General features: G+C 36.9%; 1 protein-coding gene across 3 annotated transcripts; it reads left to right on the forward strand.

Moving 5' to 3' along the window:
* On the forward strand, positions 1-25,741 carry VPS26A (VPS26, retromer complex component A). 3 transcript variants are annotated; one of them, XM_032607435.1, is made up of 9 exons: positions 1-247; positions 5,060-5,209; positions 11,999-12,074; positions 13,188-13,344; positions 13,981-14,145; positions 15,770-15,876; positions 19,304-19,372; positions 21,337-21,479; positions 24,011-25,741. In XM_032607435.1, exons 1-9 carry the CDS (start codon positions 239-241, stop codon positions 24,122-24,124), a joined length of 990 nt encoding a protein of 329 aa, XP_032463326.1. In that variant the 5' UTR covers positions 1-238; the 3' UTR covers positions 24,125-25,741. The 3 variants fall into 3 exon arrangements, with proteins under 3 accessions (XP_032463326.1, XP_032463327.1, XP_032463328.1); XM_032607436.1 differs by having other exon boundaries at positions 125-247; positions 5,060-8,439; XM_032607437.1 differs by lacking the exon at positions 1-247 and adding an exon at positions 8,298-8,439 and having other exon boundaries at positions 5,090-5,209.
* Positions 25,742-25,894: the final 153 nt, after the last annotated feature.

Below are 25,894 nucleotides of genomic sequence, written 5' to 3' on the forward strand. Positions count from 1 at the left end.
CCTCCAAACGACCTCTCCTCGGAGCGCCAGGCTGACCAGTGGGGCGGGGCGAGAGGCCCGGAGGGGGCCAGTGCTGGGCGAAGGGGGCCAGTGCTGGGCGAAGGGGAGGAAGGGAAGGGAGGGGTCACGTGCGGCGAGCTGCCCGACGTCACGTGACGAAGACGCTGGGCGGAGGGAGCCGGGGCTGGGAGTTCTCCTGAGGGAAGAGGAGTGAAGTGTGGGGCACGCGGCGGTGGCGATGACAATGGTGAGTGCGCGGCGGCCAGCGCGCTCGCTTGCAGCCCTCGCCCCGGAGCGCGCGGCGGGACGGCCAACGGCGGGCCAGATGTCGCGGGAGGGGCTGCGGGGAGCGGCTGGAGGGGGCAGGCGGGCAGGGCGGGGGGGCCGGGTTAGGCCTGTTTGGCCGCCGCGGGGTCGGAGACTATTGGGCTGCGCCGCCCTTTCCCGGTCTCGGCGATGCCCGAGCACCTGCGGGTGGCGGCGCGTTCTCCTGGCCATGTCGGAGCCTCTGCCCGAGTTCCTCGATCGGCTGTGGGGGCCCTGGCTGGGTACTCGGACCCCGCCTCTGCGGGGGCCCGCCTCCCCCTCCCCTTCCAAGGTAGCCAGCCCCTCTGCTCCTCCTGGGCAGCCTCGCTTCCTTTCAGGTGGGGTGACCCAAGAATCCCCCAGTTCCGGACTCGGGGGGACTTGGTCACTCTCTTCCAGTGTTGATCGGGAGCTTGATAAACTCCGTGATTTTTTTAGCCTGCATACGGTGATATTCTGCGATTTCCTGACCCCAGTTCAGCCTTGATGTTGACAGTTACAGAATGGGAGAGAAAAAGAGAAGGACGTTGGAGGGGAGGACGTTTTTAATGCAAAAGGCAGTAGTTTCTTGCGCGCTGTTTTAAGCGTTAGGTCTCGTTTCCCTCACCAAGCCATTCTGGAAACTTACCGCTTTGGGATGTTGAAATGGCCTAGGGAGCAGAGGAGGGAGGGAAATCTGAGTACTCTCACCACAGTTAGTGGGAAGCACCAGCGTGGGCGCGATGGCGTTTAGCTTTGTGTGTGTTGGCGATCTTCTCTAGATTTGATCTCACTTGGCTCATTTTATGGTAGTATTCATTACTCGGTTCACTTAGCAAGCTTATGTTGAGCGCCTACTGTGTGCTCTCCTTAATAGTACCTGCTTTCCCAAAGCTCACCCGGTTCCGTAAACTGCTTTAGACTTTTGGCTTATAGACCAAGCTAGGTTTATTTTAAAAAGTTACTTTGAATAAATACATTTAAAGTCAGAAATCGAGTTGTTTTAATTTATAAAAGAGAGGACAGACATGTTCATTCTTAAACTTGGAACCTTTTCCTCTTTTTTTTAAACAAATAATTACAATACTTAGGTGCTCCCAGGGGCCCTGAGCAAGACTGAAACAGCCCTTGCTCTCTTGTAGCTTGCAATCCAGAGGGAGATAAACATTTATTTGTGTAATTATTTGTTTAACGTGGAAACAAGTAATTACAGTTGTGATAAGAAGGAAGTATTGGGGGACCTTGCCTTGTCAGGGAGTTAAAGAAGGCTTCTTTAGTTGAATATAATTTGCAAAGAAAACTTAAAAGGCCCTCCTATCTTTTGCTTACATTTAAAATTATTACTTTTAATGAGCTTTTGAATTATGTTCAAGAGCAGTTTTTATTTTCAAGTTACTCTTGAAACAAACACAATTGTAAAGCTTTATAACACTGAAATGGGCACAAGTGTAATAATATATGTATGAAAATTTGCTGTTTCATTGTTCGTGTATGCCCTAAGTGAATAAATTTTGAGAGCCTCTCTTCTGCCTCACCTTGAGTTGCATTTCTTTACAGCCACTGGATGTAGTGAAATTTCTTCAGTGAGGGCTAAAAAGTTTGTATTTTAACATATACACGTGTAATTTTGCTAGATGGTAATGCTCAGTGTTAGGTTTACAAATTATGTGAAAAATCTTAAATTAAGCTAAATTCAGTGATATGTAGTTTACGCTACGATTGGAAAACTGTGAGAACAATTGCTCTAATATTTAAGTAGTCATATATATTGCCCTCTAGTTATTTAAAGGCCACCTAAGAATTTGAACCTGTATATTGTCTAGTATTGCTGCTGAAAATCCCCTATTTTGAATGCTCACTTGAAGATATCTTTTCTAAAAGAACTTGGTAGTTTTTCTCGTAAAAGATTTCAAAACTGCCTTCTGTAATTTCAGCAGAAGTATATGTTAATATATCCTAACCCTCTTTACAGCTTTTATTCCTTTTCCTTCTTCTGGTCTTCACCATTCTGACCATTTTTTTCCTCTTTATATATCAGAAGTATTATAATTTGATTGTGAATAATTTTAAGAAGATTTTAATTTTGTGACTTTTTGTTTGAAATACAGAAGATGCACATCTTGAAATAAAAACTTCATTTATTTATTTGGCCACACCATGCGGCTTGTGGAATCTTAGTTCCCTGACCAGAGATTGAACCCATGCCCTCAGCAGTGACAGCGCAGAGTCCTAACCACTGGACCGCCAGGGAAATCCCTTCCTTTTTTTTTTTTTAGAAATAAAAACTCTAGAAGACTTTGGGTAGAGAATCGTTCTTTCAACTCCTTCTAGAAGGAAAACAAGACATACTTCTTTCTCAGATATTTTTCTCTCTGTTATCTACATGCACAATTTTCTGGAGGCTTTTACCAAGACTAGTTCATTTTTGATGTGTCCTGGTGTAAAAAACTGGATGTTAACCCAATGCTAAATTTTCATGGCCTCATTAACTTAACGGTGTTAAAGTGCTGTAGTTTATCATCAACCTTTTGTTTTTCTGCATATGCTACACTAGGCTTTTTTTATTCCTTCTGATCTCTCCCAATCTTAGTGTTTTGATTGTGTTGAAAAGTAAGTCCATTTTTAATTTTTAGTTATGAAATACTTCATGCATACAGAAAATAATAGAGGATAACACATAATTTTTACATATTTTTAAGGCCTAAGACTTACATTTTTACATATAGTGTCAAAATAAAACTGATTGTTTACAATTACTAATTGTTGTTAGTTAATTGTGAAGTTTTATGTGACTTTTAAGTCTGTTTTATACCATTTTAATTAGTGGCAATTTTGATTTTATTTTATTTTTGATTATTTGATCTTTTAATATCAACTTTCAAATCCCAGTTCAGCTGTATGTGTTAAGTATATGTATGTGGGAAAAGTTACCATAATATTTCCTTTCATTTGTAAAACAATTTTTTTTTTTTTTTTTTTTTTTTTTTTATGCGTTACGCGGGCCTCTCACTGCTGTGGCCTCTCCCGTCGCGGAGGACAGGCTCCGGACGCGCAGGCTCAGCGGCCATGGCTCACGGGCCCAGCCGCTCCGCGGCATGTGGGATCCTCCCAGACCGGGGCACGAACCCGTGTCCCCTGCATCGGCAGGCGGACTCTCAACCACTGCGCCACCAGGGAAGCCCCTGTAAAACAATTTTTATAGTTTTCAAATCTCATTTTCCTGCAACCAGCTCTAAGAATATTAAGGGGGAATGAGAAAATTAAATTTTATTTTCCTGCTTCTATTTTATAACCCGAATTTTGGACTGTCATGTTCTACCCTTTCATAATTGCTCCTCCCACAGCAGCCCCCCCCACCCCGCTTTGCTGGTTCAGTGCTTTGCACATACTTGATAAATAGTAACTGATTTTCAGCTGCTATACATTCTCATATTTGTAACTGTTACGAGAATGTATACCATTTTGAGCAAGTTTTGAATTTAAAACTTGGGGTATGAAAGCTAACTAGGAAGGGACAGTGCACATGCCCTATCATTGATGTTTTTCATTCTAAGTTCAGAATAGTTTTCTAATTAAAATTGTTTGTCATTTATAATATTGCCAGGAAAGATTAAAACATCTTGCCAAAAGGAAAATTTGCTGGTTATGTCTTTGGAGTATGTCATAAGTACTAATCTGGCAATCCTTTGAGTTGATTTCATGAAATTATAATCCTTTTGTTAATAAAGGATTAATAAAAATAAAGAAGTGGGAATTCCCCGGCGGTCCAGTGGTTAGGACTCTGAGCTTTCACTGCTGAGGGCCCGAGTTCTATAACTAAGATCCCACAAGCTGCGTGGCATTGCCAAAAAACAAAGAAGCAAGCTCAGAATTTAGGAAAACACTATCTCCTTTGATCATAGTATCATCCTATGACCCACATAGCCTTAGCAGGATCATTAGCTTGTTTGCTGTCCTCCTGAGGACAGAACTGAGCCTTAACGCAAGTTCCTTGCTCTAGATTTTGCTACTGCACCAATACTAACTTCCTGCGGGAGGGCTGGTCTTACCAAACATGCCTAGTTTTAGCTCACTTCTTTTGGGTATTCACAAAATTTGCAGAAATTTAATTAGTTTCCTCCATTAGAGCCAGTTTTATTCCAAGGGCTTACACAATGTAACACATTCTGTTCAGACCTATATAGCAGTAGATTTTACCATAACTAGTACATTGTAATAACTCATGAGTAATTGGGATTGTATGAGTTTCATTATAGCAGTATAATGAAAGAACCTCATAGATGTATTACTAAAGGTAACCTTTCAAATCCAGATATTAGGATTAATTTTTTAGCCCCGCGGCATGCATGCGGAACTTCCCCAACCAGGGATTGAACCTGTATCCCCTGTAGTGGAAGTGGTGAGTCTTAACCACTGGACCACTGGGGTAGTCCTTTTAGATCTTTGGTATATGTTACTATTTGATTATTTATAGTGGTTACCTGTGGAAATGATTGAAATTATAGCGTGTTTAAATTTGTTTTCTTTTTTGTCTTTTAATTTTATTGTGGTAGAAAACATATAACAAATATATCCTCGGCAAAATTTTAAGCATACAGTACAGCATTAACTGTATGCATATTGTATGAAATTTTAGTTTTGATGTAGTATTTGATATAAGTTGTTATTTCCTTGTGAATTCATAGATTAACTGTAGGTTATAGGTAATTAAATTTGAATTTAGAAATGTAGTGACTGACAAAACATAATTATGAACATTTTCCTTTTATTTCAGAGTTTTCTTGGAGGATTTTTTGGTCCCATTTGTGAGATCGATGTTGTCCTTAATGATGGGGAAACCAGGAAAATGGCAGAAATGAAAACTGAGGATGGCAAAGTAGAAAAACACTATCTTTTCTATGATGGAGAATCTGTTTCAGGGAAGGTAAATATTTTGTTTGGAGAATTACCTAGTTGTAGCGTATTAGAATTAGTCATGAAAATGGCTTGTGCTGTATCTAAATTTGAATGATTTTATTAGAGATGGAAAATTTTTTTCAGGTCAGTTAAATCCTTGATTCAATAGAACATTTACAGGAAAGATTCTTAAACTGGAAGGGTTACAGGGGCAGAGTCTAAATTAAGCTGTGTGCAAAATTTTGTGTGTTTGTGACTATGTGCATCTGTTTAACTTCAGACAGCTTCTACAGTGGGGCTGTGATCCACTCAAAGTTTGTTTCTCCTTTAACATAAAGTTTAGTTGTGGAGATTGGGGATAATTCTCTAGTATACCTTTCTAAAAGTTTCTTTCTCATTCTTTATAGCTTATCTGTCTGTACTACTGTCATTGTGTCTGTTGATCTCATTTCTTGATACTCTGTAGAGGGCTTAAGTACATTTGGAATGTGTCCATGCATGGTCAGATACATTTATGATACCTTCTGTGGTTTAACTTTTTCCTCCTTTTCCTTACCAAGTGATATATAAGATTATTCTTATACCTTACGGAACATGATTAGTACTCATTAGTTTGTGATACTGAAGAATGGTAATATCCTAGATAAAATCAAGTCATAAAACATTTGAAATAATTTTTCAATTATTTTCAATATTTTTGAAATATTAAGAGTTTCTCTCCCCTGCTTGTTAAGGTGATACATACACATGGTAGATAGTTTGGGAAATAAAATAATTATCTATATTCCCACCATATGGAAATAATTCACTGTTAAAATTTGAATGTGTTTCCTCCTAGTCTCTCTGCATTAGTTAATGTATGTATAATATATTAAGCATAACTTTTCCCTATTATTGGATATTTAAATAGTTTCTACTGTATTTTTCAGACTGCTTGTAGTATGTCACCGTATCTTTAGTAATACAGGCATGTTTTTAGTAATAAAACTTTAGTACATAAGTTTTTCTCCAAATTTCTGTAGGATAAGATTACTTCCTTAGAATGAATTCCTGGAAGTGAGTTGCTGGACCAAAAGACATGAATATTTGAAGGGTATCAATACATATTAACCTGGAGAATTTGCATCAAATCACATGTTCACTTAATGCCTTGTTTCACTCAGGGTAGTACTGAATATGGTCACTTTTTAATCTTTGCTATTTCTATAGGCAAAAATGATATTATTCTTTGATAGCATTTCTTTGGTTACTAGATAGGTTGAACTTAGGTTTATTAGCTATTTTACTGCATCGTCTGTTCTGGTCCTTTGCCAGTTTACTTACTGATGTCTTAGTGTTATATTTGAAATAAATTTTTTGCTTTTCTACTTTACTCTCCCTTTAAAATGATGGGGAGAAAGAGAAGAGGCCTGAAAGAGAGCAGACAAAATCATTAAAAGGATGGAACATGTCAAACGAGTAAAGGAAATAGTGTTGGTTCTGTAAGAAACTGCCAAACTATTTTCCAAAGTAGCACTACCATTTTCAGCAATGAATGAGAGTTCCTGTTGTACCACATTCTGGCTAGCATTTGATGATGTCAGTGTTCTAGATTTTGCCCATTCTAATAGTTTTGTAGTGGTATCTCATTGTTTTAATTTGCAGTTCCCTAATAATATGGTGTTGAACATCTTTTCATATGTTTATCTTCAAATATATATCTTTTTTGGTGAAGTGCTTGTTCAAATCTTTTGCCTAATTTTCATTCGGGTTGTTTGTTTTCTTCTTATTGAGTTTTAAGAGTGGGAAACAGCCCTTTTTGGAAAACAGCCCTTTCTCAGATGTGGCTTCTGCAAATATTTTCTCCCAGTTTATGGCTTGTCGTCTTATCTTCTCATTTTCTCACTACATGTGTACATTTCCATTTCCCTGACATCTAATGAGGTTGAGTGACTGTTCATATATTTATTGGCTATTTGATGTCCTTTGTGAAATGCCTGTTCAAGGCTTTGGGTTTTGGTGGGGAGTTTTTTGGGCTCATTTTTATACTCAGTTGACTTTTTTCTTATTGATATGTAGGATTTTTTCTTTTTTTGGTATGTTCTTTTTTTTTTTTTTTTTGCGGTACGCGGGCCTCTCACTGTTGTGGCCTCTCCCGTTGCGGAGCACAGGCTCCAGACACGCAGGCTCAGCGGCCATGGCTCACGGGCCCAGCCGCTCCATGGCATGTGGGATCTTCCCGGACCGGGGCACGAACCCGTGTCCCCTGCATCGGCAGGCGGACTCTCAACCACTGCGCCACCAGGGAAGCCCCTTGGTATGTTCTTGATACGTGCTTCTCAATATAGAGTCCTCTGCATATGTATTATAAATGTCTTTCTGGCTGGATTTTTCACTATCTTACTGGTATCTTTGGATGAACAGGAGTTCTTAATTTTAATACTCTACAAATGTTAGTGCTTTTTGTATCCTGTTTAAGACATCTTTGCCTACCGTATGGGCATGAAGATGTTCTCCTGTTTTTCCTATAATTTAAAACAATTTTACATTTCACATTTAGATCTTCAGTTTTTTGGAATTGATTTTGTCTTTGTGATATAGGAGTCAAGGCTACTTGTTTGTTTGTTTGTTTGTTCCCCACATGGATATCTTATTAACCCAGGACATTTATTAAAAAGCCATCCTTTCCCCCACTACACTGCAGCATCACCTTTGTCATCAGCCAGAGGTTGTATGAGTCTGTTTCAACATCTCTGTTCTGTTCCATTGGTTTATTTGTGACATATACTTTCATTTTTTATTTTTTTCATTTCTTTTTTTAAAGATAGCTTTATTGAGTTGTAATTCACATACCATAAAATTCACCCTACTAAAGTGTACAGTTCAGAGGTTTTTACTATATTTGCAAAGTTGTGCAACTGTCACCACTATCTAATTCCATAATGTTTTCATCACCCCAGAAGAAACACCATACCATTAGCAGTTAACTCCCTTGGTGCCATAAACTGAATGTTTGTGTCCTTATAAGATTCATGTGTTGAAACCTAATCCCCAGTGTGATATATTGGGGGGGTGGGGCTGGGGGTGGTTAGGAGATGATTAGGTCATGAGGGCAGAGCCCTCATGAATGGGATTAGTGTCCTCAGAGAAATCCCACGTGCACCTTCTGACATGTGAGGACATAGTGAAAAGACAGCCGTCTGTGAACCAGAAAGCAAGCTCTCCCCGGACACCAAATCTCCTGGCGCTTTGATCTTGAACTTCACAGCCTCCAGAAGTGTAAGCAATAAATTTATGTTGTTTTTAAGCCACCTAGTCTATGGTATTTCGTCATAGCAGCCCGAATGGACTAAGACACCTAGCATCCACTAATCTGTAAATGTGCTTTCTTTCTCTGTGGATTTGCCTATTCTGGACATTTCATATAAATGGAATCATAAAATATGTGGCCTTTTGTGTTTGGCTTCTTTTACTCAGCATGATGTCTTCAAGGTTTATTCCTTTTTAAAAAAATTTTGGTAAAAAATATATATAATAAAATTTACCATATTAACCATTTTTATGTGTCTAATTCAGTGGCATTAATCACATTCACAGTGTTGTGCAATCATTACCATTATTTTTTTTTTAATAAATTTATTTATTTATTTTTGGCTGTATTGGGTCTTCGTTGCTGTGCTCGGGCTCTCTCTAGTTGCGGAGCAGGGCCTCCTTTTCGATGCAGTGCATGGCCTTCTCGTTGCAGCGGCTTCTCTTGTGGCAGAGCAAGGGCTTTAGGGTGCACGGGCTTCAGTAGTTGTAGCACTTCAGTAGTTGTAGCACGTGGGCTCAGTAGTTGTGGCTCTCAGACTCTAGAGCACAGGCTCAGTAGTTGTGGCACATGGGCTTAGTTGCTCCGCGGCACGTGGGATCTTCCTGGACCAGGGCTCGTACCCGTGTCCCCTGCATTGGCAGGCGGATTCTCAACCACTGTGCCACCAGGGAAGCCCCCATCACCACTATTTTAAAAATTTGTTCATCACCCCAAACAGAAACTTTGTACCATCAAGCAATAACTACTCTTTTCCCTTTCCTCCCAGTCCATGGATACCTCTAGCCTACTTTTTAAAAAAAATAAGTTTATTTATTTATTTATTTTTGGCTGCGTTGGGTCTTCGTTGCTGCTCACAGGCTTTCTGTAGTTGCGGCGAAGGGGGGCTACTCTCTGTTGCGGTGCGTGGGCTTCTCATTGTGGTGGCTTCTTTTTTTTTTTTTTTGTGGTGGCTTCTCTTGTGGTGCACAGGCTCTAGGCACATGGGCTTCAGTAGTTGTGGCATGTAGGCTCAGTAGTTGTGGCTCACGGGCTCTAGAGTGCAGGCTCAGTAGTTGTGGCACACAGGGTTGCTGCGTGCATGTGGGATCTTCCTGGACCAGGGCTCAAACCGGTGTCTCCTGCATTGGCAGGCGGATTCTTAACCACTGCTCCACCAGGGAAGTAAGTCCCTCTAGTCTACTTTTTTTCCTATAAATTTGCCTGTTCTGGGCCTGTTCTATTTCATATAAGTGGTCATATAAGATTTGTCTTTTTGTGTCTGCTTCATTTCATGTAGCATAATGTTTTCAAGGTTCATTCATGTTGCAGCATGTATCAAAACACCATTCTTTTCTATAGCGGAATAATATTTCAGTATATATCTGTGTAGTATATGGATGTACCACACTTCTTCATCCATTCATCAGTTGAGGACATTTCAGTTGAGGATATTTGGGTTTCTGTTTGTTGACTGTTATGAATATTGCTGTATATTTGTGTGTTAAGTTTTTGTGTGACTGTGTGTTTTCATTTCTCTGGGGTGTATAGTTAGGAATGGAATTGCTGGGTCATACGTTAACTCTATGTTTAACTTTTTTTTTTTTTTTTAATGTTTAACTTTTAAGGGAACTGCCAGGCTTTTCCAATGCAGCTGCACAACATTTTATATTCTCTTCAGCAATGTATGAGGGTTCCAGTTTCTTCACATTCTTGGCAATACTTATTATTGTCTGTATTTTTTATTGCCATCTTAGTGGGTGAGAAGTGGTCATAATGGTTTTGATTTGCATTTCCCCTAACGATGAATAATATTGAGCATCTTTTCATGTGCTTATTGCTGTTTGTATAACTCTTTTGGAGAAAAGTCTGTACATATCCTTTGACCATTTTTAATTGGGTTATTTGTCTTTTGATTGTTGAGTTGTAAGAGTTCTTTATATACTCTAGATACAAGTCTTTTGTCAGTTACGTTTTGCAAATATTTTCTCTATTTCTGTGAGTTGTCTTTTCACTTTCTTGGTGGTGTCTTGAAGTACTAAAATTTTCTATTTGATGATGTCCAGTTTATCTTTTTTAAAATTTCATTTCTCGTGCTTTTGGTGTCATCTGAGAAACAGTTGCCTATCCAAGATAAAGAAGATTTACACCTATGTTTTCTTCTAAGAGTTTTGTAACTGTAGCTCTTACATTTAGGTCTTTTATCCATTTTGAGTTAATATTTGTATATGGTGCAAGGTAGGGATCCAATTTCATTTTTTTGTATGTTGAGATTGAGTTGTTCCAGCATTATTTGTTGAAAAGAATATTCTTTCCCCATTGAATTGTCTTGGGACTCCTGAAGCATATACTTTTTAAAGTTAAATTTAATTGCCGTCTGTCAAAAAAAGCTACAGAGAAGGAAACAAAATTACCCATAAGCATACATTCCAGAAGTAACTCCTGTTAAGAGTTTTTCTTTAGTTTAAAAAATTTAATTGGCATTATACTTGTATACAGTTTGACCATGCTTCCTTCATGTGACATACCATGCACATCTTTCCACATCATTAAATATTCTTTGACCTTATTATTTTTATACTTTAATTATACTCCATCATATGATGTACTACAAATTTGTTTAATTATTTACTTGTTTTTCTGAGATATTAATTTGGAAGGCAAGTAACTAACTCATCCTGGTCACAGATATATGGAAGATATAGAAGCATGAATGTTTTAATTATGTAGTTTACAGACAGAAGTAACTGAACTTCAGTTTTTATTGGTCCTTAATTTCTGTTGTCTTTTGAAAGAAAAGCTTTTAAGAGTCATGCTACCAATATTTTTTATAGTAAAGAATTAACCCGGAAGTATGCTTTTTGGTATGTTAGCTAATCCTTAAATGTTTCGAGTTTTGTTTTTAATATGTATGTACTTTATAGATATTTTGTCAAATTAAAATGTATAAAATTAAGGTTTTCATTTGGCACATATGAATTTAGGGATTTTAGATTATATATTTAATTTGAAAAGTATGTAAGATAATCATACTCAAAATTTAAATCTTTAGACATTCTGTTTTTAGGATGAGTAGCAGACTCAGGGCAATAAGCATTGCTTTTAAGATCAGGAATTATAACAATATATTGTTGGTTATAAAAGGCTGAAAGTGATCTTTAAGATCAGTTCTTGGAATTAGTAATAACCTTACATTAAAATGCTGTTGTAGAACTTTTTAACTGTTTGACCTGAAAACATATTTGGATAGTTGAAAGTTTTCCCTTTTATTGAGTCTTTATAGTTCTCCAGCTGTAAAGAAGGATTCCTTACTAACAAAGAAGATGCTTTAAGTGTATGTATAAGTAAGAGGTTCATTACTGATTGTATATGAGTAGGTTTTACCTTCTCTGGCGCTATAAGGTCTAGGTAGGATCTAGGTATGTGGTGGTGTCTCAGACTTCAGAAGTGAATACCTGAAATATTTATACATTGTATTCATCTGGAAGCAGTCTGCTAGTAGGCCCGCAAAGGATTGTTAACATCTCTTACAATTTCATGTTTTGGCAGGTAAACATAGCCTTTAAGCAATCTGGAAAGAGGCTAGAGCACCAAGGAATTAGAATTGAATTTGTAGGTCAAATTGGTGAGTTTTAAAATAGTATTACTTTTTTTTTCTTTGATAACTGAGTTTGAAGAGAGTTTGATTTGGCACTTAGCTTTATGGAAAGAAGGAATTGATTTTGCATAATAAAAGGATTTATTTTATAAACATTAAATCATGTTTCTTTTAATTGTATTAAATGATATTTGACTAATCCTGCCTTTATTTGTGATTAAACTTAATTACTAAAAGTGAAAGGAGTTACGTAAGCTACCAGCCTTGAAAAATAATTCAAGTAAATTAGTTTACTCACTGAAATTTCCATCTGCCTACATTTTTCACCAGGTTTATTCACAATTAGCAGTGTCACCTTCATCCTTCACTCTCTAATTACCCATGCCATTTGTCTTCCTAACTTAGTGTGTACCTGTAGCCAGACTCACTTGTCAATAGAAAATTCCATGTGAAAAGGAAAAATGTAATTTCTTTTTGACTTAGATCAACTTGTGTATGTTTCCATATGTGTATTTCAGAGACATTCTTGATTTAGTAGGAGTTAAACTGTATAAATCTTTTGGTATTGCAGATTCGGAAAAGAGAAAAGAAAATAGGTCCTAGCTTTCTGAGTTTTACTGTACATTTTTAAAGTATCAAAATTGGAATGGGTGGATATTTATTTACATGTCTATTTTGGATGAGATTATATTTAAGGGGCAAATTATAGTAATTAACTGATTGTTGATTTTAGTCTTTTGCGTATTATAGTTTTATCAAGGTAATATATTTGCCTAACTAAAGCAAAACAACAAGACAATACATTTTTTGCCTAGAAGGGAGGAAGTTCAAATAATTGCTGGAAATATGTCTGTTAAAACAGCTTCATACTGGGCAAACCCTAAATGCATTAAAGGAATGAATTCATTTTTTTATAATAGAAATTTTCATTTTGCTATGCTGCTTGAATTTTTTTATGCCTAAGTGGAGCATAATAGTGAGAAAGATAATGGAATTCAGATCATAGCTCTAGTATTTAAAGTGGAGACAAATCCAACTAATTCTTTTTGTAAAAATTATTTGCTTTGGAAGTAGAAGTTTGGGTTTTAATGAGATGGGTATTAAATATAATTGGTCTTTTTGCTTTTTAAAATTTCTTAGAACTTTTCAATGACAAGAGTAATACTCACGAATTTGTAAACCTAGTGAAAGAACTAGCCTTACCTGGAGAACTGACTCAGAGCAGAAGTTATGATTTTGAATTTATGCAAGTTGAAAAGCCATATGAATCTTACATCGGTGCCAATGTCCGTTTAAGGTATGAACGTGTATCAGAAACTGTAGACAGATCAAAACCAGAAAGTAATGACTACTATTGAATGTCCTATTAGAACTTCTAATTATAATTTTGGACTGGAAGGCTTAAGATTTTTAAAATTCTGTCAGATATTTTGTTTTTTTCTGGCTAATGCTCATCTGATGTAGTAAGAGCCTTCTGTAGTTTTAGAGAATCCTATTATGAGAAGTTTTAGTCATACACTTCCCTGTATGAATCATTCTTAGGTACTTCATTTGTCCTGTAAATGGAATTACTCTCTAAATCCATTAGTTTCCCAATGAATCTCATTTAGTGTATGGTTAAGAAGTGATCTAGAGAAAAAGAAAAAACAAACAAAAAGCAGTGATCTAGAGAGATGTCCTCAAGTAGGCTTGATGATGGTGCTTCAAATTGATCTAAAAAGTATGTACACTATTCTTAAAATTGAACTTTGTATTTTTTCTATGGTGGGGGTATTTATTTAAAAATTAAAACTTCTTCATGAAGTAAATGGAGTAAATTGATCCCTAAGGAGTTCCAGCAAGGAGAAAGCAGAGTTGCAGTTAATGTTTGCTTATTTAAAACACTGAGATATATCACAGGAGATTTAACTTGTCCTCTCCATTAATTTTGTAGGTATTTCCTTAAAGTGACGATAGTAAGAAGACTGACAGACTTGGTAAAAGAATATGATCTTATTGTTCACCAGCTTGCTACCTATCCTGATGTCAACAATTCTATTAAGATGGAAGTGGGCATTGAAGATTGTCTACACATAGAATTTGAATATAATAAATCAAAGTAAGTACCTTTCACAAACAGATAACATAAATGTTCAGGGAAAATTAAGAAGTAAACCTTTTATGTCTTTGTAAATTGGTCAAGGTAAGGATAGAATCAACATTAATCTGATGTTAACAGACCAACAGAATCTCTGAGCTGAAAGAAACTTTAGGAATTTAGTTTTGTTTCTCACTCAGCACAGATGTCTTTCTTATTCTATTCCTGGTAATTGACCATTTTTTATTGAGGATCTCACCATCTCAGAAGGCATCTAATCCTGTGTCTCAAAAAATTTATCTTCTTGTCTTGAGATCATTTTAGCTGGTCATCTCTTTAAAAATAAGCAAAAATGTTCTTTTTCTGACTACATGAGCAATACATTTTTATTATTAAAAAAATTGACAATGTAGAAAAGTCAAAGGAAGTAAAAATACCACATATTTTCACCATTACTACTTAACCACTATTAAATTCTCATGTATATCTTTCCATGGGAGGGGGTATATATGTTTATATATGTTGTGCATTTTCAGAAATGGGCACTTATTTTATTTATTAATGCCTTTTAAAGCTTTATTATGGAAAATTTCAAACATATACCAAAGTATATATCTAAAAATATTAATAATTTCTTAACCTCGTCACATATTTAGTCAGTGTTCACTTTTCCCTAATTTACTCATAAATGTTTTTTCCCCATATGGTTTGTTCAAATCAGTATCCAAACAAGACTTGCTCAAATCCAGTGGATCCAAACACACTACATTTGTTTTTTTTTATTCTTAAATCTCTTTTAATTTATAGGTTTTCTCTTTTATTTATTTATTTTTCGCTAAAGTTTATTGTTGAAGAAATGGATGTTCATTCTTTTGTCCCCTTCCTGTGCACTCTTCTGTTACATGATTTTTATTACTTGGCATGTCCCAGTTTATATCACTGAAATTGTGATACGTGTTCAGGGTCTTAAATTATATTGTTGATAAAATTATTAGATAGTTTAGGATCTAAAACTTGTCACTGGAAGCCTCCTTTCAGACTAACATAATTGCATTAATCCACTCTTGAGATCCAAACCTGGGAGAAGTTTAAAAAAAAAAAAAGCCCTCTGGGAATTACAGGAATTCCTAGGTTTGCTACCATATTATTTCAAGGTCCCTGGGAAAAGTCTTTGATTAGTAGGTATTACAGCAACAAACTCAATTTATGGAGTCTCTCTTTGTGGCCAGGTGATTTGTTAGCTGCACTATTGTAGCACTTGGAGTAATACTGACACTAAACCCATGTGTAGAGTTTTTAATGTTCAAAACATCTTCATACACCAAATAAAAATTTTCAGGCATAAAAATCTTAATTTTCCATGCTTAAGTTCTTTGGAAACTAAGTTAACCTCTACGTAGGGACCAACAATTAATCAGGCTAATTCTTCCCTCTGAGGTGTATCGATGGTCAAGTAAACTTTGCTTCCTTATTTTTATAGTACTTTTTTCAAAAAAGAACATTAAACACATGAATGGTCAGAATGGTATTCTTAAATAGTAATTATCCTACAGATATCTAATAAAGCCTTTCAGGACATATTTCACTCTTTTTGTTTGTTTTGTAAACTGATATTTAGCAAGTGACAAATACTCTTTCCCCAAAGGTATCATTTAAAGGATGTGATTGTTGGAAAAATTTACTTCTTATTAGTAAGAATAAAAATCCAACATATGGAGTTACAACTGATCAAAAAAGAGATCACGGGAATTGGTAAGTTGAAGAGTATTTGAACTGAAATTCATTTTAGTTGAAATTTTGAAATCTTAAAATATTGTTTAAACTTAAAATAAATATCCACCTTGGAGACTAACTTTGATACTTAATATTGCTGGCAGTGAGTTACTCATTTATGTTTTTAAAAAAATTAATTTTTGAATAGATAAATTCACATGGTTCAAAAATAAAGTGTGAACGATTATACAGTAAAAAGTGTCCTGTTTATGTACTCCAGCTACTCATAGGTGATATGTTTATAAGTTTTAAAATCCTTTAAGTATTTATCCATACACCTGCAAGTGCCTCTACATTACACCCCCCCCTTTTTTTAGTTAAGTGGTTATATACAATACATACTTTAGAGTTCTTTACATATCAATGTGTGGAACACTTCCTCATCTTTCTTACAGTATTCCATTCAATGGGTGTACTAGCTATTGGTGGACATAACAGGTTGTTTCTAGTCTTTTGCTATTATAAACAATGCTTTAGTTAATAATATCATTTCACATATGTGTTGGTTTGTGTGCAAGATAAAATCTTAGAAGTGGAATTGCTGTTTCCAAGGGTATATTCATTTGTAATTTCGATTCATATTATCAGTTTCTCCTCTTTATGGACTGTACCAGTTTGCATTACTACCAGCAATGAATGTAGGAGGGTACCTCTTTCTCCTTGTATTCTCATAAGCATGATGTTATAAAACTTTTAGCTGATCTCATGGGTAGGGGGAAAAGTTTAATTCATTTTTCTCATCTGAGTGAGGGTGAGCATCTTTTCATGTGTGTATAAAAGCCATTTGTATTTCTTTTCTGTAAACCACCTATCCATATCCTTTGCCCCATCTCTATTGGATTATTAGTCTTTTCCTTTTGATGTGTAAAACTCTTTGTATATTAGGAAAATCAATCCCTTTTTCTTCTGTTTTTTTTCTTTTTTTTTTCTTTTTTGGCTGCATTGGGTCTTCGCTGCTGCGTGCAGGCTTTCTCTAGTTGCGGTGAGCGAGGAATACTCTTCATTGTGGTGCACAGGCTTTTCATTGTGGTGACTTCTCTTGTTGCGGAGCACGGGCTGTAGGCGCGTGGGCTTCAGTAGTTGCAGCATGTGGGCTCAGTAGTTGTGGCTCACGGGCTCTAGGGCGCAGGCTCAGTAGTTGTGGTGCACAGGGTTAGTTGCTCCATGGCATGTGGGATCTTCCTGGACCAGGGATCGAACCCATGTCCTCTGCATTGACAGGCGGATTCTCAACCACTGCACCACCAGGGAAGTCCCCCTCTTTCTGTATTAAGAGCAGCAAAACTTCCCCAGTTTGTCTTGCTTATGGTGGTTTTTGCCATCTAGAAGTTCTTGATGCTTATGTAAGTCAGATTTATCAGTTTTTACTCTTATGGATTCTGGGTTTTATACCACAGTTAGAAAGGCCTTTTTTACACTGAGGTTCTAAAAATTTTCTGTGCTTGATTCTACGAAAGTAATACACTATAGTTTAGGAATTTTAATTAATTAAAATTAAATTAATTAATTAAACTTTTAATTCATTTGCAATTTGTCCTGATGTAAGAGATCAGCTATGGATCCAACTTTACTTTTCTCCAGATAGCTGACCAGTTGCCCCCAAATCTTCTATTGGTTCATAACTGGTTTTTTTTTTTTTTTTTTTTTTTTTGCGGTACGCGGGCCTCTCACTGTTGTGGCCTCTCCCGTTGCGGAGCACAGGCTTCGGACGCGCAGGCTCAGCGGCCATGGCTCACGGGCCCAGCCGCTCCGCGGCATGTGGGATCTTCCCGGACTGGGTCACGAACCTGTGTCCCCTGCATCGGCAGGCAGACTCTCAACCACTGCGCCACCAGGGAAGCCCCATAACTGCTTTTTAATTTTAATTATTATTATTTTTTTGGCCACGCCATGTGGCTTGTGAGATCTTAGTTCTCTGACCAGGGATCAAACCTGTGCCCCCTGCAGTGGAAGTGCGAAGTCCTAACCACTGGACCATCAGGGAATTCCCTGATTTTAATTAATATTTAGATTTAGTTTGTTCCCTTTAACTTTGCTGGTTTTCTGCTAAAAAGAATTTTAGGCAACACTTTTTAAGAATTTATAATTGGTAGTCATGATTTTAAATATCTGTAATTTCTTAATCTCCATTTTTCACCTGCTAATAAAAGTTAGTGATTAGCGACTTCCCTGGTGGCACAGTGGTTAAGAATCCACCTGCCAATGCTCAGATGTGGGTTCGAGCCCTGGTCCTGGAAGATTCCACATGCCACAGAGCAACTAAGCCCGTGCCACAACTACTGAAGCCTGTGCGCCTAGAGCCCGCACTCCGCAACAAGAGAAGCCACAGCAATGAGAAGCTTGCGCACCTCAATGAAGAGTAGCCCCCGCTTGCCGCAATTAGAGAAGGCCTGTGCACAGCAACGAAGACCCAAGGCAGCCAAAAATAAAATTAATTAATTTAAAAAGAAAAAAAACTGTCTATGGTTTAGAGAATAAAAAGACAAGCCACAGACTGGGGAAAAAAATATTTAAAAAAAAAAGTTAAAGTGATTTAAAGATATTAAGACCAAACTTCAGGTTCCCATTTGTTGTTTAAAAAGAAATTGTTTATTTAAACATTTTTTTCTAGTTATAAAAATTATGTTCGGTTCTGGAAAATTTTAAATAAAAAATAATTTGTACTCATAATCCAGAACAGACCTTAGCCTTTGCGTATTATATATTTTACAACATTGGGATCATTACTATATGTTTTAGTGTACCTTTTAAACTTGTATCATTGACTGTTTAAAAGAACTGTATGTATGTCAGGTATTCACTTTGATGTTTTGTCTATGTTAAAGTTAACAAGAGAAAACATTTTGGGTGTTGCAGAGAAAACTAGCATGTCAGTGCACTGCTGTGCATTGATAGTTTCTATTTTAGCAGATATTAGAAATGATAGAAGGAAGTCTGTGAAGATTATTTCTGAACTGTATACAGTTGACCCTTGAATAACATGAGGTTTGAACTGCATGGGTCTACTTATAGCGGATTTTTTTCAGTAGTAAGTATTACACTACTACATGATCTGCAGTTGGTTGAATCCACAGATAGGGAGGAACCGTGGATAGGGAGGAGTGGAGGATACAGAGAATGGACTATAAATTATACACACGTTTTCCTGTGTGTACGGTCAAGCGCCCCAGCCCCTGCAGTTTTTCAAGAGTCTACTGAATTACCTTTGGGAGGAAGAGAGTGAGACCTTCAGTTGGGTGGTAAGTAAGTGTAGATCAAGAAATAGAAAAGAATGATCAACATTTTCACAAAAGGGGAAAGTAAATTAGTACTAAAATAATGTAGTCAGAAAATAGGAAGAAGGTATAAGTCTGGAGATCATATTCTAGCAGTATTTAAATTAATATCATTTACATTATTGCACTAGGACCCAGTACCACAACAGAAACAGAAACAATCGCTAAATATGAAATAATGGATGGTGCACCAGTAAAAGGTAATACACTTTTCATTTACTTTTAAGTTACAGGTAGTGCAGATAGCACTGTTCATGGCAGATTAGTTTGAAAGTATTTATTCGGTGTGAATATATCTGTGAATTCTTAAAATGATTCTTACAATGATTTTTAAGATCATCTTTGTATAAATGCTGAGAAGACTATAGTAGTACTTTCTAGTTTGAAATAAGGTTTAATTTTTTACTCAGTTTAAATTTAGAATTTAGAAGAGACATTTATGGATATCTCTTCCCTAGTTCTGAATTTATAATATTTTAATTATCTTTTGTTACAGTAGTTTCTCTCTGTAAATCTTTTTTACTCACGCTGAACATAAGGTGCAGTATAATTGAGTATTCATTTCTGTGGGATTTTGGAGTTCTTATATAGCCCTCAAGAAAATAAGCAGTTCCCTTAGTAGATAATTTTCAGTGTCTAAGACAATGAAGCCAGTATTTATCATTTTAAATTTATGTCTTTGGGTTTTTCTTACTCTGTTAGTAATTACTTCAAAGAGTAGTTACCATTTACTGAGTACCAACTATAGATGAGGCATTGTATTCTCAGGCGCTGTCAAGTTCCCTACCACACTTTGAGTTAGGTAGTGGCAGCCCTTATTTTATACATGGAACTGAGATGTAGAGGTAAAAAACTTGTTAAAGGTGATATACTGTAGGGGAGGCAGAACTTTCCCTCTACCTGTCTTAGATTTTCAGCTGGAATTCTTTAACAAAAAGATTAATAAGAGAAAAACAGTTGATTAATGCATGCAGTACACATCACCCAGGAGAAACCTCAACAAAAAAGTAACTCAAAGCTGTGACTTAGAATTTCAGCTTATATAGCATCTTCAAAAGAACAATAAATTTGGAGAGAAATGACTGGGCAAAGGAGAGCAGTTTAGGCTTCCCAGGGCGGCAAACTACGGGCAGGTAAATATGTGGGAGAAAACCAATGGAGTAGGCTTGTTTGCATATTCCTCTGGTACCATCCCTGGCCTGAAAAGAGGCTGTCTTCAGTAAAAGGAGAATTTATATCCTGCCTTTAGGCAGAACAGGGGATTCTTTTCTGATTTTGCTGCTGCTTAATTGCCTTCAGCTCAAAATAATCTGTATGTCAAAGAGGAATATTTTTCGGTGACATATTCTGGTTTCCTTCAATAGCTAGTCATTGCACAGTTGGAGTTTGAGTCCAGGGGTTTCTGACTCCAGGACTCTTGTGTGTGTACTCTTGTGTTATGCAACATAACTTTGTAAAATTCCAGCAGCCACAAATTTTCATGTAAAGTGATGGGTTGTACATCTTTAAGGAAATAGATATACATAAGAAAAGTATTACATAAAAAGGATTCAAAGCAGAATATGCAAATAATTATTCTTAGAAAAAAAGAAGCCATGAGAATCTGAATAGCAATCTTTTTGCTATTGCTTCATTGCTAATGAAGGAATGTCATCATTCTGAACATGTTTGTTGCTTTGGGTGAATTAGTAATAAGTATTCAAGAATTTATATACATGATTAGAAATTATGGTACAGATGAAACAGATGGTTAAGTGACTTGGCTGGAGTTGGGATTCAAATCCAGGCATTTTGGCTCTAGAGCAGTAGTTCTCATCTAGGGGCAGTTTTGGTCCCCCCTCCCCAGGGGACATTTCACAATGCCTGGAGACATTTTTGGTTATCATATTTGGGGACTGCTACTGGCATCTTGTGGGTAGAGGCCAGGAATGCTGCTGAACTTCATACAGTGCATAGGACCTTATCCATGACAAAGAATTATCGGGCCTAAAATGTCAATAGTGTCAAGGCTGAGAAACCCTTGTCTAAAGCTTTTGTTATGCTGCTGTCTTGTGAGGAACTGAAGCATTAATGTCTTCTCTATGATGCTTAGTTTTAGGTGTTATGTAACTATTGATATATTTAATCATCCTTTAGAATTAAATGGAAATTGCTTTTCTTTCAGGTGAATCAATTCCAATAAGACTGTTTTTAGCAGGCTATGACCCAACTCCAACAATGAGAGATGTGAACAAAAAATTTTCAGTAAGGTACTTTTTGAATCTAGTCCTTGTTGATGAGGAAGACAGGAGGTACTTCAAGCAGCAGGTATGGTGCCACCCAGATGTTATTTTGTTCTGTGGCAATTCCAAAAACACCTGGAAAGCAGCCACTTTTCTAAGCTTTATTGTACTGAGCAAGTGGGGGTTTCTAAGTAAGTGAAAACACTGACAGTATGTTATAGAAGTAAGCATGAATGGAACTATGTTGTAATCCATCTCTTCCTGGTCATTCTGCAGGACTCCAGAATGGGCTATAATTTGGCAGGGCTTTTGTTTTGTTTTGTTTTGTTTTTTTAAATTTAATTTTGTGGCACACGGCATCTTAGTTCCCCTGCCAAGGATCGAACCGCGGCCCCTGCAGTGGAAGTGACGAGTCTTAACCACTGGACCACCAGGGAGGTCCCTGGCAAGGCTTTTATTTTTCTCTTGAAACCTTTGTTTTTTATAAAAACAATACCTGCTACTTGTTAAAAAAAAAAAATCAGGCAATAAAAAACAGAATGAAGTAAAAGGTCAACAAAAATTCCGCCACCATTGTGATTAGTTTTCTAGACAAATTGGTATATGTGCTTTTAGATGATTATTATGCATATTGTTCTTTAATTTGTTTTTTCAGTCAATAGTATCTTGAATAGCTTTCCTTTATCGACAAAGATTTCCTTTATCACTTTTAATGACTGCATCAACTTGATGGATTTGGGGGTTTCCATTTTTCCATAATTAAACAATCTTCTTATAAATGTTTTTGAGATGACCCAAATCTAATACTTTTTTTTAAAATTTATGGCTGCGTTGGGCCTTTGTTGCTGTGTGCGGACTTTCTCTAGTTGTGGCAAGCAGGGGCTACTCTTCGTTGTGGTGCGCGGGCTTCTCATTGCAGTGGCTTCTCTTGTTGCGGAGCACGGGCTCTAGGCGTATGGGCTCCAGGCATGTTGCGGCTCGCGGGCTCTAGAGCACAGGCTCAGTAGTTGTGGTTCACGGGCTTAGTTGCTCCGCGGCATGTGGTATCTTCCCGGACCAAGGATTGAACCCATGTCCCCTGCATTGGCAGGTGTATTCTTAACCACTGTGCCACCAAGGAAGTCCCTAATACTTTCTTTTTTTTTTTGCGGTACGCGGGCCTCTCACTGTTGTGGCCTCACCCGTTGCGGAGCACAGGCTCAGGCTCCGGACGTGCAGGCTCAGCGGCCATGGCTCACGGGCCCAGCCGCTCTGTGGCATGTGGGATCTTCCTGGACCGGGGCACGAACCCGCGTCTCCTGCATCGGCAGGCAGACTCTCAACCACTGTGCCACCAGGGAAGCCCCCTAATACTTTTTAAATATGAGATGTTTATCATAAAACTTGTTCTCATTTGAAAATCAGTTAAAAGCCTTTGGTGAATTTTGAATAAAAGATTGTGATTAGAATGGTCTTCTGTATTCAGAATCAGATTAATAAATATTTGAATGTCAGCTGAGTGTTCAAAACTAAATTAGAGATTATTCTGCGTTGAGTACTGTTGATGAATACAAAAGCTACCTTTTTAAACATGGTTTGTCCTCAAGGCCCTCACATTGCCGATATGTGGAGAGAGACTGTATAATTAACAGAAAACTTAAGTAATAGTTTGACAGTAATTTGGAAGAGAGAAAAGTTACTCTGCTAATGCTGCCATAATGCTGTATAATTAAACACAGGTGATTTATAATTTCAAATTAGATTATATGAAATTTACAATTTCCAAATCAATTACATATTGTGGCCCTATTGAGTAAGTATATGCTTCCCACGGGCATTCATTTGGATGTTTAAATTCTGCTATGTTGGTTAAAAAACAAACAGCGTGCCATGACTTTATGAAGCAAGTAATTTTAAGAATTTAGAAGAGAAGAGATCTCAGGATGTATTGGTTAGGGTAAGACTTAGGCAGAGGAAGAGGGATTTGAAGAATATAAAGGGGAAGATGGAGGGAAAGTTTAATTTGAAGTGCGTTAGATGCAGAGAGTAACCCAGTTTGGCTGGTGGGGTACTGGGGTCTAGGTAGGGAAGAGAGTGATGTATTGATAAATTGGATAAATGTTATGGAGGGCTTGAATGCCGGGTTGGAGATTTATCCTGGAGGAACTGAGAACTATTGGAAGAGTCATCCAAGCAATGTTTTAGACTAATCTGGAAGTGATAGGAAGGATAGCTTAGAAAGGGGTATCAGGCAAGGAAGGGAGAGCCATCTACCAGGAAGCTGTTTTAGTATCTAAGGTTGAAGTGACAAGGGCTTGAATTTGGATAAGGGCAGTGGAACAACAAACAAAAGGTAGATTTTAGGAATTCTTTAAAGCAGTAATAGCTAGAACTTTGTGCCAGATTGGATTCATGGTGGTGGCATGCATGGGTGTTGGTAGGGGGGGAGCAGAGTTGCCAGAAGGGGAGGCCCAATATTAGAATTGGAAGAAGGTGAGTCAATAAGGAAAGAGGAGGGCTTTTGTAGGGAAGAAGTTAGTTTTGTTATGGTTAAAATTGAAGTGGCATTATTTCTATGGTGAAAATATAAGGAATAATATGAGGACATTAATTTGTTGTCTTGCATTTGTCTTCTAGGAGATAATTTTGTGGAGAAAAGCTCCTGAAAAACTGAGGAAACAGAGAACAAACTTTCACCAGCGATTTGAATCGCCAGAATCGCAGGCATCTGCTGAGCAGCCTGAAATGTGAACTGAATAGGAGAAAAAAAAGAAAAAAACTATATCTGTTGAGATTGAAGTTCGGCAGGTTAAAGATGGTCGCAGCGTGTAGGGCGGGGAAAAGGCCAAAACCCCATTTATGATAGTCTTCCTTTATCTTACAGTGCTGAGTTTATTTTATGACATAACTAAATGTTCTTCATGTATATACATTTAAAAAGTGCTTTCTTTGAAACACTGGAACTTTCTTAAACTGCCGTGTTGTTGTTTTTTTAACCACACACTTTCATTTAATGATAAGCACTCAGCTGTACATCAGCATAAACATTAAAGATTTTCATGTGAGTAGGTTGGTATTTGTAATTTTGCTTTCTTTCTGCATAATGTTGATTACAAATTCTTTTATTCTTTTTCATGCTAATGATCACCTCTTATTCTCTACATGCAAAAAATTAAACATTTTGTGTTCAAATAAAATTAGAAAAACCTGAGTGGCCCTTAATCCTGCAAAGATTTAAAACATGGCATCTCAATATTTTTGAAAACTACATTTTTGTTTTTCCATACGTGTTTGAGAAATGCATATGAGTGTTTCGCTGTAGGTGCCTCTGAGTCTACCATTTCATGGCTTCCTGAATTTTGTTCTCTTTGAAGTCTTCTGTGGTGTGAATATTAAATTTTTTTCCATAAGAGATTATGTGGCATGTCATTGCAGCTTTTTTTGGGGGGGGGTACCACATTAAGTAACCATTTTGCTACTACTATCAGATAGGTACCACGGTATGTTTTCTGCAATGTGGAGTTGACTCTATGTTGGCATTTTAGTTTGTTAAAACTATATAATTTTTCCATAAATACTTTGAAAATAAATTTTTTTGATTTAAGGAATCTTTTTAGCACATATATGCAAATATAATTTTCTTGCAAATATTCTCTTCCTTTTTCAGGGGAAAATTTGAGGATGGGGGACTCAGGAGAACTGGTGAAGTATGTAGTTACCCAAATCTCGACAATTTCATGTTTGTTAAATTGGAAAGTTGACTAGTTCAGACTCAAATTTAAACTAATTCATCCACTCTGTTTAAATTTTTTTAATATTAAATTCAAGTATTGTTCAAAGCCTCTGAAAAAGAAGGTTGCAGTCATCTGTTTTTATGCTATGCATGGGGTCTGATCGCAAATACACTAAATGTGGGGTGTAGGAACTAAAATGAAGCCTGTTGTGTGAAACTACTTTCACTTACGGTTCATTGGTTTTTGTACCAATATTTTTTTATACACTTCAGTGCAAGTCTTGTCAGTTAACCTTACTTTATGGGTAAGCTAAGTAACCCCAATTACATTTCTTTAAGCCTGTTTTACTACTATGGCACTTTGAAAAATGGTCAGTAACCAACTTCTTAACTGGCAAAAGGTTCCAGGTACCATGTGCTGGAGCATCTATTTTAAATGTGGATATCTGTGAATGGTAATGTTTTCCTTCATGTAAGTGCCTGTTCAGAGTTTCAAAATTTTAAAATGCCAAATATTTTCATGGTCACTTGCATGTAGTAATCTGGAAAATATTCAAAGAAAAATTGAAAAACAATTGTATTTAACCAGCCTCAAATTGTGCAACCATGATGTATAATAAAGAATTTGAAACATACTGAGCTTGCTATGTGAATGATTAAAATATTTATATTCTCAAATCTCTTCTCATTGTCATATTTATCTTTGTGGGCAGGATTGCTCAGTAGTTTAGGAAGCTATAATTGTGATGATTAGAAGTTTTTAAAAATATTCAATTTCAATTTTAAAT

This window comes from Phocoena sinus, chromosome 16 (assembly GCF_008692025.1).
Source record: "Phocoena sinus isolate mPhoSin1 chromosome 16, mPhoSin1.pri, whole genome shotgun sequence".
Classification (NCBI taxonomy): Eukaryota; Metazoa; Chordata; class Mammalia; order Artiodactyla; family Phocoenidae; genus Phocoena; species Phocoena sinus.

Excerpts from the sequence above, each read along its gene's own strand:
- VPS26A (XM_032607435.1), top strand. Across the intron at positions 15,877-19,303 it reads AAAAGAGATCACGGGAATTG|GACCCAGTACCACAACAGAA; the intron begins GTAAGTTGAAGA and ends TTATTGCACTAG. Across the intron at positions 21,480-24,010 it reads GGAGGTACTTCAAGCAGCAG|GAGATAATTTTGTGGAGAAA; the intron begins GTATGGTGCCAC and ends TTTGTCTTCTAG.